A 20,012-nucleotide genomic window follows, 5' to 3' on the forward strand; every position below is an offset into this window, starting at 1 on the left:
TTAAACCAGTCAAGGGCTAATTATACGTAAGTGATTGAAACGCTGCCTAAAACACTGTGGACAGAAAAAAGTTACACTTCTTAAATGAGCTAAAGAAGCGAATAAATAATGTTTCAATCAGTGGAATAACTCTAAATATTACTAAAGTACAGCTCTCAAGTAATTTATTGGCCATAAAAACAACAACAATAAAAGCTACATCGACTCTAGATGTGAAATGTCTCAGACAACGACACGAGTAGATTTCGCTTGCTTAGTTGTGCGCGTTCACGCGCTGGGCATGCAAATATCGGCAGATATGCTGTTCTCGGCATAACACCGGAAGTCGCATTTGAGAGTGCAGAGCACCGCTGACGTGAGACGGTAAGCCTTCCAAAAATGTGTTGCATTGGAGGTTTCTGCTTTGTTATGTCATACTTTAATCAATTTAGGATATTATTACTAAAAGTTACCTTAGCCAACGTGGGGTCTCTTACACACAAAAAGAAAATAAAGTCACCGTTTTTTTTATTTATTTTATATTTATTTTTTTATTTAGCTTTTTATGCCTAAACACGACATCTTTATTTAATCAGGCCAAACAGTATTTTGTGCTTTTAAAGGAACGTTTAACCTTAAGTAAGTAGCCAATTTAGCAGAACAGTCACGTTAATTAATAGGACGGGTTCATAAATGTCTTATAATGAGTGTGTGCGGTGTGTGACGTGGCCCGGCTAGCTCAGTCGGTAGAGCATGAGACTCTTAATCTCAGGGTCGTGGGTTCGAGCCCCACGTTGGGCGACTGTTTTTCCTTTTTTTTTTTTTTTTAATGCATACATCGATATTTCAGTAGTTTAAAACTTACTATCCAATATGAAATAATTTAATTGTAGTTTGAACTGTTTATTAATGTTGATTAAATTATCAGAATAAATATTTTTTTTGATTATTTTTATTCATTTGACAATTTTTGTGTATCAGTGTACATAAAGCACCAATAAAGGTATCTTATCTAATGAATTAATGAATGAAGCACACAATGTAGTAAACAGCAACAACAGATCAAAACCAAAACAAGTAAGCAGAAACAAAGGGCATAAAAGTAAATGGAGAAAAGACAAAATTATACCTTTTAAAATAGGTTTCATGAAAAGTGTTGACATATACTAAGAGCAGTAAGTGCAGCTAAAAGCTAAAGAGAACTGTGTTTTAAAACTGTTGACAAAGGGGGCACATTTAATTTACATTGCAAGTGCTGTTCCACAGCTTTATAGCTGGCACTGGTCAGTCATAATCAACCTTATTGACTAACCTCCACCAGGGAATGGCTAAAAGCAGGTTTTTAAAGGATTTAAGCTATGTGGTGTATGAGTAGATTAATTCAGAAAAGTACCTTTAAAATATTCAACATATGGCACTTTTTGAAACATCAGAACTAAAAGAAGCACTTGAAATGCGCACACTCACAGCTTCAGAAAATTCAATTTACAGGCAGCCTTATTATAGAAGACTGAGCTGAGGGCAGTAGCAAAAACATTTTTTAATCCGTTTTATGTTTAACACATGATCATCAGTACAACATTCAGTCATATTTAGGAAATGTACATTAAACTAAAATCTAATTTCACTGTAAACTGTTAGACATTACACATATTTGACCGGTCGGGTGACTGGCCACAGTCCTCTTGTTATTCAGTACACAAAGGTTTTTAAGCAACAAGATAAAACAATCTCAACAATTTATTAATTGTTTTCTCTACACACCATATGAACACAAATAATTGTACATAACTCATGATTTTAGCTGTATAATCCTATTTTATTTTCTTGTATACTAAATTGTAAAAATAGGTGAAGAGCTATATCCTCTGCTCTCTCTACAGACAGCCAAGAGGGAGGGAGGAGTTTAAACAAAGGCCCTCTCCACATAAAAAATGGAGGCTTGTGCAGAGAAGCCATGGTGTCCTGCTTCTAACACTCTACATGCTGCTAGTTTCACTTAAGCAGCCTTCAGCTGAGACAGCTACCATCAGATTCTACCCTTGGAAGCTTCAAAGCATTGTTACCAAAGGTTTGTATGTGAAAAATACTTGTTTAATCGTCTATTTGTGTGGTTTTAGACCTAGCTCTGAGCTTATTTTTCTTCCCCTGTCTCTGACTCTCACAGTGCTGCCCCTGCCTGCAGTGAACAAAGATAATTACTCAGGAAACATTTCAGCCAATCAGGTGCAGCCTTGTATCTTGCCTGTGAGGAAAGCGACCATTCAGGGACTGGCTAACATCGCTGGGGCCTGATCGCCTTGCCTGAAGAGCGGAGCCTTCCCCGGCTGAGGGCTGAGAGTGTCCTCCATGTTTTATAAGTGTTGACATAACAGTGTGTCAGGCAGCCATGCATCCACAGAGGTAAGCTCTGTCTTTTTTTTTTTTTTTTTTTATCTTAGCCTTCTGATAAAAACATGGCTTTCTTCTTGTTGTTGTGGTGACTGTTGGTTTCAAATGATGAATGTACACTCCTTAAAGTCAGTTTAGTGTGCAGGAGGAGGAGGAGCTGGGGTGGATTGGAGGCCTCGTCAGGCCTCTGCACTCCACAGGGCTGAGGGTGGGGGGTTGGGTAACGACTCTCACCCTTGCTCTCTCTCTGTGTCTCAGGGTCACATGGGTGCCCCAGACAACCAGGCTGCCATACAGGAGGCAGGGTGGACCATGGCAAATCCTTTTCCTTCTTTTTTCTAATGCAAAAGAGAGTTGGATTTAAAAATGGCACCCACATCTCCTTTCTGTTGTGGCAGACTTGTGTTATAGCCTGGCAGAGAAAGAACAGGGGGTGGGCATAAGAGGGGAGGTGGATGGTGGATATTATGTACCCTTTGTAAGTGGACTGGCTATGTACTGGTTTCTTGTCTCATGCCAGGCCAGAGGGAGACATACAAAGAGTAGCACATGTGCTTATAAGATGGCAGAGAGTGCAGGACCTGTGTGTAGAGAGAAACAAAAAAAGAAACTGAAGATTGTATGACTTTGTACATGTTTAAGGAGATTGTTCTGGTCAGAGGAAGCACACACACTAAACCCTTCTGTCACAAAGCAATCTTTAGAAATAAATTGTTCAAACGCTGTGAAGCACTAATTAGAGTCACAGGCCTTGAGGTTACTGCCTCAGGCTTCTTCAGCTCTAGTGTCAAACTGCTTCCTCCGTTCTCAGTTACACAGTAGCCATTTTGTGTTTAGAGAGCTCCTCTAGGAGAACTTTACCCTCCCTTTAACAGATCAGATAGAAGGACAAAGAAACTGCGTAAGACTTAACAAGATTTTATGTGACTATTTATGTGAGGATATTAAAACATCTGAAAGGATTTTAAAGGTATTCCTGTTTGGAAGTCTAAAATATGTTAGCTTGTTTTTTCTTCCCGAAACTGCAGTGTACCAGTTTTTTTTTGCACAAAACAGAATTATGAGTCATACAGAAAACAGCAGGTTTTGTCTTAAAGTCAGGATTATGCTTTAAAAAAACACACATTAAGGGAGGTTTATTCTATATAATTAAACTGAAAAAAACCAAAGCACTTTATGAATGATTTGAACTGCATTAAAAAGTACAACATTTCATGTATAATCACCAAATGCATGACAGCTCTTTAAATTTAGTAGCTCTGAACTTGGTTTCAACTGAGATGTCATCCTGTATTTGTCAGAACAAAGACGGTACATTGTGTTAAGTCATGTAGCACAATTATAGCAGACTCAGCTGCGTGGGGGGAAACAAAGCATGATCTCTTTCTCTTATAGACTGATACAAGGTTTTTTTTCATCTACATGAAAAGCAGAAAATAGTATCATTACAATCAGTCTTCCCTCTAAGCGCTCATTGTAAAAGCAAAACTGAAAGTTAAGTTTTAGTACTCCAGGTTAGCCAAATGAGGGTGTAGTATAAATGTTACATTGATAGTTAAATATGTCAGCGGTGCATAATGGCTCGGTGTTGGAAACACAGTTTTAGGGCCTCTTTCTGAGGCAATGCAGCCTATAAACAGGGTGACAGATGTTGAGTAGCAGAGCCGCTGAGGTTATGCATCACAGCCACAAATCTAGTCTCCCCAAAGGCCTTTTTAAAATCCCTGCTGGTTTATCCCATCATAATCGAGAAGGGCAAGCTAAAGTGAAGAAAAATAAACCGTCTAATGCGGGGGAAACCTCTGCATTGCAGCAAAACTGCTTTTAAGAGGAAGAGGGGAGCCTGCACACTGTGATCTGTGTGGCATAGCGCAGCCGACCAATAATGTTCCAGCCTGTTGGCCCTCCAGCCAATTGCAGTGAGAGTTGAGGTTAAAGATTGACAATCAGAGGGAGAACAGCAGGGAGAGCAAGGGCCTTCTGGAAAATTCCACAGCCATCTTTGATTCACCCTGCACAGACTTATATAAAAACCAGGTCAAATCTTTCTTTTTTACAGCATTCACTGTATGTACTGTCAATGAATGATTAGAAGTCATGCTAGTCATGCTAGAGCAGGCGTCTTAATGTTGTATAAAGCATTATTTAATGAAATGTAAGAATCAGTTTCAGTTGTTATGAAAACGTCAGTAATAGAGATTTCTTCATTTGTCTGCTGTAATTATTCGTCTTGTGAGTTGTTTAGCCATTTACAAACCAAGTACTTTCTCTTGGGGTTTTGTTTGGCAGCCTTATTATTTGTATTAATATTGTTTTAAATCGCAGGTGTTTTCAGTGGCAGTTTCGGTGCAGTAAAGTGTTTACGTTGGGCGTGTTTTTTGACTAATAATCTGTTTAATATGTAAAAACTGAGTCATCTTTGATGTATAGAGAATAGCCTTGTCAGGATCTGGCAGTTGTTTTACAGGCTGGGTTTCTCTCCTGAAAATTACATCTAATTATTCTACGACAGCCATGTTCAAAGAGGAGGGAAGCCAAGATCGAAGACATGAGGAGGAAAAAAACAAACAAAACAGACGAGTGCTTCTCACTCTGCTGGATTTTCCTGTGACTCCTCTGTGTGTTTTCTCCTCTGTGTCTTTATTTGGCCACAAAGGTTTGTCCTGACATATTTGTGTATTTATGTGTTTATTTTCCTTAAATGTTGGACTCCACAGATCTCTCCGGTTCTCCTGCATGGATGTGCCAGTGCCTGAGTCTGAGCCTTGGAGTGGGGGATGGGGGAGAGGGGGGAGGGGAGAAAGCTGTGGCCTCCATTTTCTGTGACGAGAGAACCCTGCTCGTCTCTCACAGGAGTGGAATCTGAAGGCACAGACTCAGTGTTGTTTCCTTTTTGTCCATCAGGTTCTACAGTACTTACAGAGGGAGATACTGTGAGTGTTTTCTTGAACCTGATTTCTCTGGATTATATCTCAGAATCTGCTGAGGATTTATTTGTTTAACTCCTTGTGTGATGGATCATATTTCCAGAACTGAGAATGCCCTTTGGATCATCATATCTTTTTTTTTTTTTTATTGGTCATCCTGCCTGTGTGTAGTTTCAGTTATGTCTTGTCATTGATATGAAGTAGCTATATGGAACAGGGTTGTGGGACTTGTGTGGCAGCCCTGCGCTACAGAGTAGCAAATGTTCTCTCTTTTCAGGTCTGTGGTGCACATATCAGACTGACCTGGCAAACGATTTCTTGTTTTCATGTGGGCCTTGTTTGTTCACTCAGTCCGGAACAGGAAGGCCCTGAAGGGGTGTGTGTGTGTCTCTGTGCATGCATGCAAGACTGTTGGCAAGCTGAAACATGATACCCATGAGCCTTTTTTATTTTTTTATTTTATTTTGAAGAAACTTCACCAAGCCTTTGACTGACATTTTTTAGACAATGCAAGTTATGTTTCTGTTCTCTGTTTCAGTTTTCTGATCACAACAGAGAACTGCATTTAGAACATGGGGAAAAATCAAAAAACAAGGCTTGTTGAATTTAAAGGACCACAGATTTATGAGCTGATGTGATCACATCTGTGCTTGTTTTAGAGTTTGGTTTGTCATGTCGTGTCTGGCATTCGGGGTGTGAGGATTTTTCTATCAGTAATCTGACGTGCTTAACTTTGTTATGTCTGCTTAAGGATGGAAGATGGCGGTGTGTGGAGCATTCTTTAGTTTCAGAAGGGGGGGAAAAAAAGAAGAGACCAACCCTTACACTCAAATGTGGTTGACCTTTTTAGATGTAGCCTGAAAACCCATCATATTAGCTAGAAAACAGAGCTGCAGCTAGCACTATAAACTGGTCAAGTGTGTGTCTGTGCATTGGTGTGTATGTGTGTGACCTACCAGGGTTCACAGGAGGGTTTTCTTCTCTTAGTTTGTGAAAAAAGGGTACATCCTTGGAACGAGGCCCTCTGTTGCTCTGACAAAGGAGGAGCCAAAAACTCAAAAGACCTTCATTTATTGCCAGACCTTCTTTATACTCATTGTTTTTTGTTCCTCAGAGGAAATGAGTTGCTTTGCAGGAGCAAAGACTAGGACATCAGACTTTTTTTTTTCTTTCGTGTTTTCTTCTCTTTTGGATTCAATTGCTATATTAATTAGTATTAGCTTGTGAACCCAGTGGCAAAGAAGACTGATACTTTTGGCTATGAGCTGAGAAACTTTTATAGGTTTGAATGTTGTATATCTTTGTAATTAATTGTGGTCCAGACGTTACAGATTTTTAATCATGTTTTTGGGGAAGATCTAGGCCAAGAATATTGAGACACACTATGGTCTAAAGATTATTAGTAGGATGCTGTTGGTCTCCAGGAAAGAGACCAAGTCATTTGGGAGAACTCTGTTGTTACTGAAGGGGTTTAAAAGGTATTAGAAGCATATACTGTTAATTGTCATGAGAGTCTATCCCTTCAGTGTCACGGGCCAACTCCCACTGTTGTTTCTAGAGGATTATTTACCATTTGTCATAAACAAAGCATAGTGCAAAGACCAGGACTGGCCTTAAAATGTCTTAACTTCAGTCTCCAAAAGAACAGAGATGCATGATGATGTTGGCTAAATGGCCCTACGTGTTGTTGTGAATATCAACTTGTGCTTAGCAGAGAGGAGTGTTGCCATGGTGATTGTTTCCATTCTCTCTCTCTTGGAGCATAAAGAACATTTTTAGACCTGATTGTCACTGAAAATATGGAAATGATTTGAACCTCAGCCTCAAAACTCAAAGATGTGGTAAAATCAAGTGAAAACAAAAGCAATGCAAACCAACAGCGTCCCTATTGACAGATCCTCAGGGACCAGGGTGCCTTAGGTGGTGTTCCATTTGTTTACTGTTACGCTGATATGGTTTCTGAACACCCTCTCTGACTTTGTGTTTGCCCCTCTTCCTGTGTGTCTGTGTGCTCATGTTCGTTGCTCTGCAGTCTGGCTGAGGAGGAGATAAAGACAGAGTCTGATGTGGTAGAGGGGATGGACGCTTCTGTGCGATCTAAAGGTAAGTCTATAAGGCCGTGTAGCTCTCATTAGAAGCCAGACCTCTTCGTTTCAAAAAACATCAATGTTATTTACTATAAATTTTTATATCAGAACCAAATGAATTATTCTTTGTGCTCTTTGCATTGCAACAGTAGTCCATTATGACTGATTGTCTGCCTGTTTGTGTCAAGAATCAACTCAAAGGGTGTCAGATTAGTTAAGACGAAGCCTTCAAGCCATGATCAAGTGGGGATTTGATATATTTAAGCAGTATTTTCAACAATTATTTAAGATATTATTGTGATTGCTGTTGCCATTTTACATTAAATGAATCATTGCTACCAAATACAAACTAAATCAACTATGTTGCTTTGCTGATACTGAAAAGTGTGTGTCTGCCTTTTCTTATTACTGCATAAACATTGTTAGAATATGAAGTGAATGTAATAATCTGTTGTAGATTATTTTTCCATAATTTATTCTAGGACTAGTTGAATTTCTGTCATTGCTCCTTTCTTTTAAGCATTGGAGTTGTGTTCTATGAATGATGCAAGCCTCCTGCTGTGTGATTCTCTGTATGCACCCAGTGCCTGATCCACCAGGGTCAGCAGAAAGAGCAGTGGCACCACAGAAGCGAAAGGCATCAAGTCCCACCCATTCCTCCAATGGACACTCTCCCTCAGATACCTCCCCCAGCCCTCTCAAGAAAAAGAAAAAGCCAGGGGCCGTGAACTGTAACAACAAAGACCAGGTAAGGGCTCTGTTATGCTCATTTCAAAACCTGGCACGTTCTCCGAAGCTGCTGGGTGTGATTTGATCAGGCAGGGTAAAAAGCTGGCTGTTGTAGAGAACGGAGGACTGTACATTTTCAGTTTCTCTCATTTAGTTTTGGAAAGAAGGGGCAGTTTCTGAATCTGGCTTTGGAAAGCTGCAAGTTGAGGGACAGCTGGTCATTTGTCAGGATGCTCTGGTCCATTTAGTTTTTAATCCAAAGATAGGCCAAAGGTGCTTTTTTTATTTGCCATGTTTTGGTATCAATGTGACAGGAACTGTAAAAACCTTTTTATTTAACTCTTATCACTTTCTTCGCAAAAGAAGGACGACCTGTAGTGTAACTGCATAGTGACCGTTCATGGGATGAGCACATTTGCAGCACAACTATTTACCACAAATCCCAGTGTAAACACTGATGGCCTCAACATAAGCTGTAAGAATGATACAAAACAGGGTTAATTTACTGCCTGTAGCAACATCTCTCTGTTAACGGACCGACGTCCTACTTGCTTCAGTGTCTTTAGAAACAGTATAGGTGAAAATGGAAAATAATCAGTACAAATTTTTGGTCCCAAACCACCTCAATAGAAAGAATAATGAAATGAGCTGGACAAAGAGAAATAATAATAAAAGATTAAATAAATAAAAAAAACTCTGTAGGCAAGCAAGGTGTGACCTACAGTTGTAAGTGAACTGGTTTTAGCTGAGTTATAAATGGATGGTTGACTCAAACACCCTTTTTTAAATTTTTATATATATATATATATATATATATATATATATATATATATATATATATATATATATATATATATATATATATATAATCACTTCTGGTCATTTAAGTCCAGCTATTTAGTTGTATTTGGGTTTCCTATCTTTCGGTGCTTTGGTATCAGTTTTGTACTGAGTGATTTTTCTTCCCAGGCTTCCCTTGCATGATATTAAAAGATGATTTTCACTGTTGTGACAGACATTTGATTTCAAACGACGAAAGAGTGCATGTTTTGCTTCTCTGTAGATCAACTTTTAGCACTAATACTGAAATTGAGCACCTTGTGTAAGCTAAATTTTAGCTGATAATAAATAATCAAGTAACATCACATCAGTAAGATACCACTGGATACCTCCCAGAGAACCACATCATGCATTTCAATTAGTGTCAGAAAAGGGGTGAGCTAAGCTGTAGCTCACTCTCTACTTTGTCTTTAGGTAGTATTGATTTCAGTTGTAGTCTCCATGTAAAATATGTTCAAATACACTACTTATTTGCATAAAACACCTTTATGTTGTTTTTATTACCCCGTATGCTTCTTACCCCACCTTAATGCTGCCTTGTTTCTGTTGCACTGCACCTTTTTGTGTTCCTGCGTGTTTTTGAAACCTGCCCCCCTGTTTCTCTTGCCTGCATTTCAGTCAGAGCTAAGACATGGTCCCTTTTACTATATGAAGCAGCCAGCACTCACCACAGACCCTGTTGATGTTGTACCGCAGGACGGCAGGAATGACTTCTACTGCTGGCTGTGCCACCGCGAGGGTCAGGTGCTCTGCTGTGAGCTCTGCCCCAGGGTGTACCACGCCAAGTGCCTCAAACTGCCAGCCGAGCCCGAGGGCGACTGGTTCTGTCCAGAGTGTGAGGTATCTTATGTATGTGTGTGCACAAATCAACTATATGTAGTTGACTGAAAGAAATGTTGCACCGAAGCTGCACGAGCAGCTTGAATCACAGAAGCAATAAATTAGTGTAATTACCTGATTTAGTCTGTGGCAGATGCAGAAAAAAAATCTGTAGATTTTTGGCCTGATACCTGATATATGGTGTGACACCTTTTGCAACAATAACTGGTATCTATGAGAGCGGAATAACCTGCTTCTTTACATTTACAGAGAGTTTCTGTGGAATTCTTTCTAGTTGCATGTTTTTAATGTGCACAAGCTAAAACAGAGCATTTATTGTAAACTTAAACATTTAACCTGTGTTCATTCCTTTTGCTTGTTATATAGATTGTATAATAATAATCGTATAATAATGATTAATGAATAAGTCTCCTTTTTTGTTGCAGAAAATAACAGTTGCTGAATGCATTGAAACCCAGAGTAAGGCAATGACAATGCTAACAATAGACCAGCTCTCCTACTTGCTGAAATTTGCACTCCAAAAGATCAAACAGCCTGGGGTAAGGGGTGTTTTTTTTATTTATTTTTTTTTTTATCTTCATACAGAGAAGTTTTGCAGATACATCCAGGAGATGAGGCATCCAAATGCAACAATTAAACCTGTTTGTACATTTTATTTTCGCCTCATCTGAGCAGACAGAGCCTTTTCAGAAGCCCGTGTCTCTGGAACAGCATCCGGATTATGCAGAATACATCTTCCACCCCATGGACCTTAGTACTTTAGAGAAGGTACTCATAAATTTATTTTTATTTAACGTGCTTTTGAAGGCAAAAGCAGAATCAGAGTAAAGTAAAATGTTAAATTTTAGCAATGAAGACTGAGGTTTGAAGATGAGCCAGTTTGTGGAAAATGCAAATATTGGGACAGCTGAATATTTTCTCTGTAATTTTTAGGCCTTGATTTTATTTTTGCTTTTTGATAGAACGTCAAAAAGAAAATGTATGGCTGCACTGAGGCTTTTCTTGCTGATGTGAAATGGATCTTGCACAACTGCATCATCTATAATGGAGGTTTGCCACTTTGACAAATATAAATACTTCTTTTACTGTGCACATGTATGAACAAAATGTAATATATATGTATGACTTTGTTCCAGGTAATCACAAATTAACAGCTACTGCAAAAGTCATTGTCAAGATCTGTGAACATGAGGTAACAGAACTATCATAACTCATTTTTGTAAACACATTAAAATGCTGGATGAATTTAAACCCTGCTCTTTAAAATGAACTTTTAGATGAATGAAATTGAGGTGTGTCCAGAGTGCTACCTGTCTTCATGCCAAAAAAGGGACAACTGGTTTTGTGAGCCATGTGTATGTATTTATGTTGTCTTATGTAACATAGTTCTACTGAATTATGCATATTTAGTTGGTTTCCAGATGTGAGAATCACTTTGTTGTAACATTTTGCATTTACTTCAATAGAGTCAGCCCCACCTGCTGGTCTGGGCTAAGCTGAAGGGTTTTCCTTTTTGGCCAGCAAAAGCACTTAGAGAAAAGGATGGGCAAGTAGATGCACGCTTCTTTGGGCAGCATGACAGGTTAGATCAATTTTGGGCCCCTTAGAAGACAGTATCTCTTAGAATTGAAGTTGATTAAGGAAAATATAACCAAAATTAATCTTGATTTTATTCTGCTCTGTGTTCTTTGCAGGGCCTGGGTTCCCATCAACAACTGCTACCTCATGTCTAAAGAGATCCCTTTCTCTGTGAAGAAAACAAAGAGCATTTTCAACAGTGCCATGCAAGAAATGGAGGTCTATGTGGAAAATATTCGCAAGAAGTTTGGTGTCTTTAACTACGCGCCCTTTCGCACTCCCTATACACCCAACAACCAGCTACAGATGCTGCTGGACCCGTCCAACCCCAATGCTGGGACAGTGAAATCAGAGAAAGCGGATAAACTTCGCTTCAACTTTGACATGACCTCATCTCCTAAGATGATCCTCAGCAAGAGTTCCACCCCCAGTGGTATGAGTCGGCGGGTCTCCGTGACGGACATGCCTCGATCTCCTATGAGCACCAACTCCTCAGTTCACACAGGGTCCGATGGGGAGCAAGATCTGGAGAAGGTCAGCAGGAATCCTGCGCTCCACTACAGCACTGGAGAGGAATCAATGGACTGCACTGGTAAATTTCTTTCTGCTGTCGGTGCACTGATGCCACTTTGAAACAACATCCCTAACCTGTATGTTCTTTATTTGTCTTTTTATCATAGCATCTCCCGCCTCAGGGAAGATGGGTCCGGCTGGCAATACGACGGGCAGTCCGAAGCCCTCGAACCCTGGACTGGTGCCCAAGCAGGAAAGAACTGCAGGGACAGGCGGCATCCTTAATCTTAACCTGGGTTAGTACTGCTAATAAATATTTTACCATCCCAAAGGCTAACAATCGAAATGCCATCATCAGTATCATGCAAGTTAATTCATAGAGAATATTTATGACTGAATCAAACTTGTTCTCTTAGATCGAGTCAAGGCTGAAATGGATCTGAAGGAGCTGAGTGAGACTGTGCAACAGCAACAGCAACAAGCTCCACCAGCTGCTGTCGCGACCCCAAAGAGACCCATCAGGAGTCTGGACAAAACTATTGAAAGCTGCAAGGCACAACTCGGTACATATACATCTATCAGTTTTAATTGATTTGTTCACTGGCCTTTTACAAAAAATAAAGAGAAGAGTGACAATTTTCTGATATTTAGACTTCAAACTAAAGAAAGACTGGATTCAGTCAACAGATCTGTTTAATATTGGCACTGTGTGACTGTTGGCGTTTGGGGAAGGGGTGCTTTAGGTTGTCATTTAATTATCCAAAGAAAATCTTAATGATTTGGGTTTTCTGTTCTAATAGAAATTATATTACAATAAGAAAAATAAGGAATCTACGTTTTCTTCACACAGGAATTGATGAAATTTCTGAGGACGTTTATAAAGATGTGGATCACAGTGACTCTGAAGACTCTGAGAAATCTGACTCAAGTGACAGCGAGTATATCAGTGACGAGGAACACAAGCCAAAGAGCTCTGCCCAGGATGACAAGGACAAAGCCGAAAGAAAGAGGTCTAAAGCAAGCACAGAGAGAGAGAATAAGGAGGGAGTTGCAGGGCCAGGGGATAAAGCCACCCCTGAACTCTTGTTAAAAGAGAAACAGGGCAGCAATGGTCCAGATAAAGATCTGCAGGACAAGCCCAGAACACCCCAATCTCAGCCCCCAGCTGACAAGCCTAAAGCCTCAGAGGACGGCAAAGCAGCGGCTGTCACAACAGTGGCTGAACAAGATTCTGATTCTGAACGAGAGCTTGTGATTGACCTTGGAGATGAACATGGAGGCCGTGACTCGAAGAGAGCGAGAAGAGAGGCAGGCTCTTCTGCAACCAAAACTCACAAAGAGTCTAATGTTGGCAAGCCAGAAGGTGAGGCTACTAATCAGCTGCATCTTCTTATGCTGATTTTCTCTTTATGACTTCTAAGGCAACTGGTAGGGGATTAAGTCCTTATGATGTTGGAGCACACATGCAGTAAAGTGCAGGTGTGAACCAGTCAAAACTGCTTTTCAGTACACTATGACCTATTCACCAAATGTTTCCAACTGTTTTGGCATCAAAGTGGTGTCCTGTTTCTTCATACTCTTGCTTACATTTGCTTATTTTTGTAACATCTACAAAACATCACTAACTCTTAAGTCTTAAATATTTTGTTCAGACCTGACATGAAGTGTGAGTCATGATTATCAGCTGGTTAAAATTCCTGAGATTCTAGCAGTTTTTAAACCTTTTTTTAAGAATGACTTTAAAAAAAAAAGGTAGACAAACACTTTCAGCTTCTACTGTGTGGAATCTCATAATATCAGTTACTAGGGAATGTGGAGGTCATGACAAGCGCTTCGGGACTGGTGGTGCTCATTTAAAGGAATATTCAGTGAATTTTTCAACTGCTGCCATTTCTTCACTTCACAACTAATCTTTGCAGTCAGACCTGTTTTTAAATGAGAACACAATGAGAGGGATGCAATGTTATCTAATCTAATCATGCAAATATCCATGGCATAATAAATGTTCTTGTATTTGCAAATAACAGGCTCAGATTGTTGAAAGTGACTTTAACAACATTTATGGAGAGGGCGTCTAAAGACACTGACCTTTTTGTTAATGTTTTGCTTCCTCCATTCTCAGTTGTGCACCTCCTCTCAGTGCCTGTTATTTGCGCACTGGTTATGTAATGTTTACAGAACAAGAAGCCACAATAAATCTAAGCCGACCTCACTGTTAATTTTAGCAGTAGCCTCCCACATGGAGGATCTCCTAGTAATGATTTTATTTTTACTTATTAAGGCTGCAGATGTTTAGCTGATTTCTTTTTAAAACTGCTAGGGTGGGGTAGTTGAATATGACTGCCACATTTATTTGAGAGAAATAGTTTGAAATTAAAAAGAGGATGTGCGAGAGTACAGTAACTGCTAATAAAATGACATCTGAGTTTTCAGCAGGGCTCTCAACTCTTTTTCTTTAGAATAAATTGTTCTGGTGTGGGATTCCTCCTAATTTGCTGCCAGCAGTCATCCCAGTCCGAACAGTGCAGATTTAAAAGAGAAAAGTCTTGATGCCATTTTGTGCAACAGTTAGCCACAGCTTCTACTTGTTATGAAAACTTTGTAAAGCTTCTTTTCTTTGTTTCCGCAAGTGCATAAATTTGTTTAGGTTTAGTCATCAGCTGGCCTCCCACATAATTACCTCCCCCAAGGCAGAAGTCACACATTCATCTGTGTTGGTTTGTCTGTTAGCAACATAACTCAAGAAGTTATGGATGAATTTTGATTAAATTTTCAGGAAATCTCACAAATGGAATAAGGAACAAGTCATTAGATTTTGGGGGTGATCCGGATTACTGCCGGCCCACAATCATTAGGATGATAATGCCCACAATTATAGGCAAATAAAATTACAATGCCAGATGTAAGCGCTGTAAGTACTTCTAGTTTCAGAATTAGTTTTTTTTTTACACGTGAAACTTAAAAGTGGATCTGTTTCATAATACTGCCAGATATATGAGTTGTTGTGTAACCGCTGTTTTCCATCTTCTTTCACTTTGCAACTGTTAACCATCACGTTTTTACTCACACTGTCACTATTATTAAATAACTGTCTGATCAGTTATTGGAGATAATTAGTTCTTTTGCATAAAAGTTTCCTCTCTGTACATATAAAATTTATTTTAGGTAAAAGAAATCACCTGTCTCCATCACCATTTCAGTTTTTTCCCCCATTTGTTAAGGGTTGAGTGGTGCAATTTTAATGTTTGGATCTCTTTGTAGATCTCTCAGTGGTTTAATGGCATCTTGATAAAGAACTGAATTGTTAATTGTGAGCTGCTTGACTTTAATATTTTACCAAGAGTATTTTGAGCCTTCTCTTTCTTTAATTTAGTTTTAGGCTAAATGAAAACGAGCCCACTGACTTGTAAGAGGGGATTATAAGATTTTGAGAAGAAAATGGAGAAAAAGCATGGACATCACACGTGACCCACCTGCTCTTTAGGTCTATGTGTATTAAACCTTTTTTCTATATTAGCTTCTGTAATGTGCAGAATAGTGAACAGTGAAAAACAAATCATTGACCACAATTTTTTATATGATAATCAGCGACAAAAATGTCATAAAAATGGAAAGAAGATGCAGTGTAGGTTGGGAAAACCCAGCATGCTCAACTGGTGACTTTACACTGAGGAGTCATCAGAAAAAATACAAGAATTTCCAACATCTGGATAAGTCAGTAGTTAAGCAAAGAAGTGCTGTGCATTGATTAAGTTAAGACAGACTTTGGCTCCTTGTATGGGGTGGAAAATGTTCCTAATTGCATGGGACCCAGTGGCACAGAGAGCACTTCACATTTCATGGAAATAATTAATTCTACTAAATATCACATTTTTAATAATAACAACCCAAACTGAAGAAGACTGACTTTTACAAAAAGATGTTATTCCAAACTGGGCACAATTCTCCTCTTGAAGTAAAATTAAATATATCTTAAATTTTAACTAAACTTAACTTTACTATACCGTCATGTCAGTAATACCAAGAATACAACCATTTTTATCATTTTACAAACTTTGTGGATAACAAAATGCATAGTAAATGACCAGAAATACATCCAACAAAGCATTTATTTCACATTGTCTGAATACTTTTTAAGTGAAGAGTTAATTTGTAGCTTTGTCAGCTTCTTCTGTTTATCTTCTTGTTTAGAAATCCAAAATGCCTCATCCTTAATGAACAATAACTATTTCTTTCTCTGCAGGTAAACTCCCTTCATCTGCTGCATCAGTCGCACCAACACGAGAAGCTGCTTCCAGCCTCAAAGACTCTCTGCAAACTTCTATCACAGCAGCACTCAACCTTGTTTCCACTGCAGCATCTGGTCAGCAGGGTTCCACCACAACTACCAGTGGCCCTGCCAGTGCCCCTTCTCTTGTCTCCACAACATCCACAGCACCTGCAGCTGTGAAAAAACAGCGCCCACTGCTGCCTAAAGAGACTGCTCAGGCTGTACAGCAGGCAGTTGTGTGGAGTCCGACCAAGTTTCAGACATCGTCCCAGAAGTGGCACATGCAGAAAGTGCAGAGGCAGCAGCAACAAGGAGAGCAGTCAGCTATGAACATGCAGACCCAAAGTCAGGTGCAGACACGCAGTCCACAGCAGCTGCAGTCACAGCAGAACTCCACCAGCACTCGCTACCAGACCAGACAAGCAGTCAAAGGTAAATGCACCAGAACACAAATTCATCTTGATGGATCGTGACAAAGGAAAAGGTGTATTAAAGATGTTTATTCTCTTCTAATTTCTCCTTCCTGCATCAGTTGCAGTGCAACAAAAAGACCCACCTCACAGTGCATCCTTATCAACGGCCAGCCAGGCCACATCTGCCAGCTCCTCTTTCTTGTCTGGAGACTTGCAAATCCCTACAGTCTCAGCAGATGTAGCAGCTGATATAGCCAAATACACAAGCAAAGTAAGAAAAAAAAATACTCAGCCCTCTGATTAATATAATAGTTCTTTGTTGGTATTAAAAAAGTTAAGATGATATGTTTTGGTTTTAATGTGACAAATTGCAGATCATGGATACAATAAAGGGGACAATGACTGAAATCTACAATGATCTTTCCAAAAGCACATCTGGAAACACAATTGCAGAGGTAAACCACATTCAAGTAAGTGGTTATTGTGATAATGTATTCATAGTCAAGTTTAACTGCTTTCTATTTTTTACCACAGATTCGACGGCTAAGAATCGAGATTGAGAAGCTCCAGTGGCTGCATCAGCAAGAGCTGTCAGAGATGAAGCACAATCTGGGTAAGTTCTGTGCCTCTAGGAATATTTCGCCATAGTTCTGCGTTTGTGCTCTTCTGTAACCAGTGCTGACATTTTTCTTTGACATATCAAATTAGTCTGAAGTTGATTTATTTTTTATTTATTGCAGAGCTGACAATGGCAGAGATGAGACAGAGCCTGGAGCAGGAAAGGGAACGTTTGGTGGCTGAGGTGAAAAAGCAGATGGAGGTGGAGAAACAGCAGGCGGTGGATGAGACCAAAAAGAAGCAGTGGTGCGCCAACTGCAGGAAGGAGGCCATATTCTACTGCTGCTGGAATACCAGCTACTGCGATTACCCCTGCCAGCAAGCTCACTGGCCTGAACACATGAAGTCATGCACTCAGTCAGGTAGCAAACATTTCTACTGCATACAAAGATTCAAAGTTTTAGATTAAAAAAAAGGCAACTGTTAATTAAGAAATTAATAATTAGTAATGAAAACAATTCAGGACAGTCGAAAATAAAATTACAAAATAACTGACTGGAGCAATAACAGAGTACACAGGTACATGGAGAAATAAGGGGGAAAATAAAGAGGAAAAGTGGACATCTGATGTACCCTGGTAGATGTTTCAGAGAAATTAATCAACCTGTATGAAAATCAAATGTTATGATCTATAAAATAGATCATATTACTGATAGGGGTCACCAATGAAGGAAAGGAAGTTTTGCTACTTATCTTGATTGATAAGTTTAAAATGGAGGGCTTCATGGGCTGCTAAGGTGCCTAGCTCAGAGAGCCATATTCTGACATTGGGCAAAGTGGCCTGTGCTGCTGGGAGAGCTTTTAAGGTAAGAGGATAACCCAAAAATAAGAGAACCAGGCAACATGAAATGACTGCTCTCAGTTTCATACACCTCTGACCAAAGTGCTTGTACAACTGGGTAAGATGATGGTATGTGTAGAAGTTAACCTACTGGCAGCTGCTTTTAATAAAGCAACTTGTATCTGTTGTAGATCCATGTATGACACTTTGATGCTCAAGGGTGGCAAACAGTGAGAACTGGTTTTAAAAACATGTTGTCTGCAAGTATATTTAAAATGGAATAGTATTAGGGCTCTTGTCTCAGAGCTTGTGGCTCATCACACATTATAACTCAAAAGGAAAATGCTATGTGACACATAGGAACCGTGGCAGTAAGGTTGCACCATCTGGGTTGCAATAGTTGGAATATAACATGTAGTTGCTTGGGTAACAGTATGATAAATGCTTCCATTGACAGGAGAAGAAACAAATTTGATAAAATTATTGGATTATAGTTTTGTTTGGTGTTTCACAAAGTATGTGTCCAACGTTTGGTATATAAAAAATTATATGCCATCCTATAAATAATGTATAGTGCATGTCTTAGTTTACAAATATATTTTCCTGGATTTATCTTCAAAATTTTGTGTAATTTCCCTCACAAATCTGATGTGATCTAATCTTAGTTTTAATTTAAGATAAATTCCTTTTAAAAGGCCTTTCCTTCAAAATCTTAATGAGTGTTTTTTCTTTCTACTCTTGCAGCAAGTCAGATGATTATTAAATAATCTGGTGACCTGTTAACCGACTCTAGTCTCACTTTGAAGATGATGAAATGGGATGAGAAGTCATTATCCGTGTTCTCTAATTTTTATTTTTGCTCTTTCTTCCAGCCACAGCGTCGCAGCAGGAGCAAGAGTCAGAGCCCAACTCTGACCTTTTGGTCAAACCATCAGGCCACTCTCCTGTCACACAGCCCTCAGGCATGGGATCAATATCAGACAAAAGCAACTCTCCCACATATATAGACAAAAGCAAGGACAGTGCTGGTGTTACTGTGACCTAACCGCTACACTACAGACACAATCTGTGCAGTTGAACTTGGTGCTTGAAGGTCCGCACCACTTTGACAAATCATTTGTTTCCATTCCCATTTGTGCATCTGCTTGGTGGACAGTTTTTGGTTTACCCCTCATTATCGGTTTCCACATCTGTGTTCAGGTCAATTCACTATGTGAAAGTAGTTTGTCTTGAAAAATAAAATGTGAGTCTATATGTTTTCATAATGTAGTTTTGTGTTCTTGCTCTGTTACTACTTTTACAGCCCTGGATAAGATTGTGTCCACCTACAGAATATTTTATACATTATCACTTTTAATGCTGCTCTAAAGTACTTTGTTGCTGTTTTGTTTTGTTTATTGTTCTCCATATTGTGAGACAAAACAAATGAAACAGCCTTCAACAGGTGATACTTTCATTACAGTGCCATTCGATATTTTAACTCACACGAGTTTCATCTTAAGTTTGAACCAAGGTGTTTTCAAAGTAACAGTTTTAAAGATTGCATTTCAATCCATCATGTCCTGTCAGTGGTGGCATTTTTGTCAATACCAGTTTTGTATTGTAGTTCCATGTTGTATAGCCCCACATTAAAAAAAACTGATTTATTAAAAAGACTAAAAAATTTAAACTGTACAAAGTTTTTGTAAGAAGATACCTGAACAATATTTATAGTGTTATGTTTTTATAGTATGTTTATTGAGATCACATTTTTATGTGTCTAAAACAGTTATTTGAGAATAAATGACTTCACGTGAATGTCAGCTCTGAGTGAAGTTTCTGTGTAGTTGGTTACCAAAATCTGATGTAAATTCTGGTCGGACTGTATCTAAGAACTGGGTAGACGTGATAAGAAACTGAATTATGGCCAGATATTTCCTGTGAGCATGTTCGTGTTAAGCTTGTGTCTTGTTCTCGTTTATATATTGTACATACAATAAATGGCCCTGTGAAAAATGTTCGTGTTTAATTGGTGCTTAAATAAGTGAAAATACAAACTTTCCTGAT

The 20,012-nt window shown here is 39.1% G+C and overlaps 1 protein-coding gene and 1 non-coding gene across 9 annotated transcripts; both read left to right on the forward strand.

The window, feature by feature from the left end:
* Positions 1-333: 333 nt before the first annotated feature.
* Positions 334-19,963, forward strand: LOC121651421 (protein kinase C-binding protein 1-like). 8 transcript variants are annotated; one of them, XM_042003623.1, is made up of 22 exons: positions 334-363; positions 1,863-2,050; positions 2,147-2,382; positions 7,330-7,400; positions 7,969-8,132; positions 9,572-9,802; positions 10,219-10,332; positions 10,469-10,561; positions 10,756-10,843; positions 10,930-10,985; positions 11,071-11,148; positions 11,260-11,375; positions 11,488-11,963; positions 12,052-12,180; positions 12,301-12,447; positions 12,735-13,247; positions 16,128-16,586; positions 16,687-16,838; positions 16,942-17,022; positions 17,102-17,180; positions 17,308-17,588; positions 17,886-18,800. In XM_042003623.1, exons 3-22 carry the CDS (start codon positions 2,369-2,371, stop codon positions 17,919-17,921), a joined length of 3,378 nt encoding a protein of 1,125 aa, XP_041859557.1. In that variant the 5' UTR covers positions 334-363; positions 1,863-2,050; positions 2,147-2,368; the 3' UTR covers positions 17,922-18,800. The 8 variants fall into 8 exon arrangements, with proteins under 8 accessions (XP_041859557.1, XP_041859550.1, XP_041859555.1 ...); XM_042003616.1 differs by lacking the exon at positions 17,886-18,800 and adding an exon at positions 18,839-19,963 and having other exon boundaries at positions 337-363; positions 17,308-17,547; XM_042003621.1 differs by lacking the exon at positions 17,886-18,800 and adding an exon at positions 18,839-19,963 and having other exon boundaries at positions 337-363; positions 9,650-9,802; positions 17,308-17,547.
* trnak-cuu lies at positions 708-780 on the forward strand. Its single transcript has one exon. It is a non-coding gene; the product is annotated as a tRNA-Lys (tRNA).
* Positions 19,964-20,012: the final 49 nt, after the last annotated feature.

Source organism: Melanotaenia boesemani, chromosome 13 (assembly GCF_017639745.1).
Source record: "Melanotaenia boesemani isolate fMelBoe1 chromosome 13, fMelBoe1.pri, whole genome shotgun sequence".
Taxonomy (NCBI): domain Eukaryota; kingdom Metazoa; phylum Chordata; class Actinopteri; order Atheriniformes; family Melanotaeniidae; genus Melanotaenia; species Melanotaenia boesemani.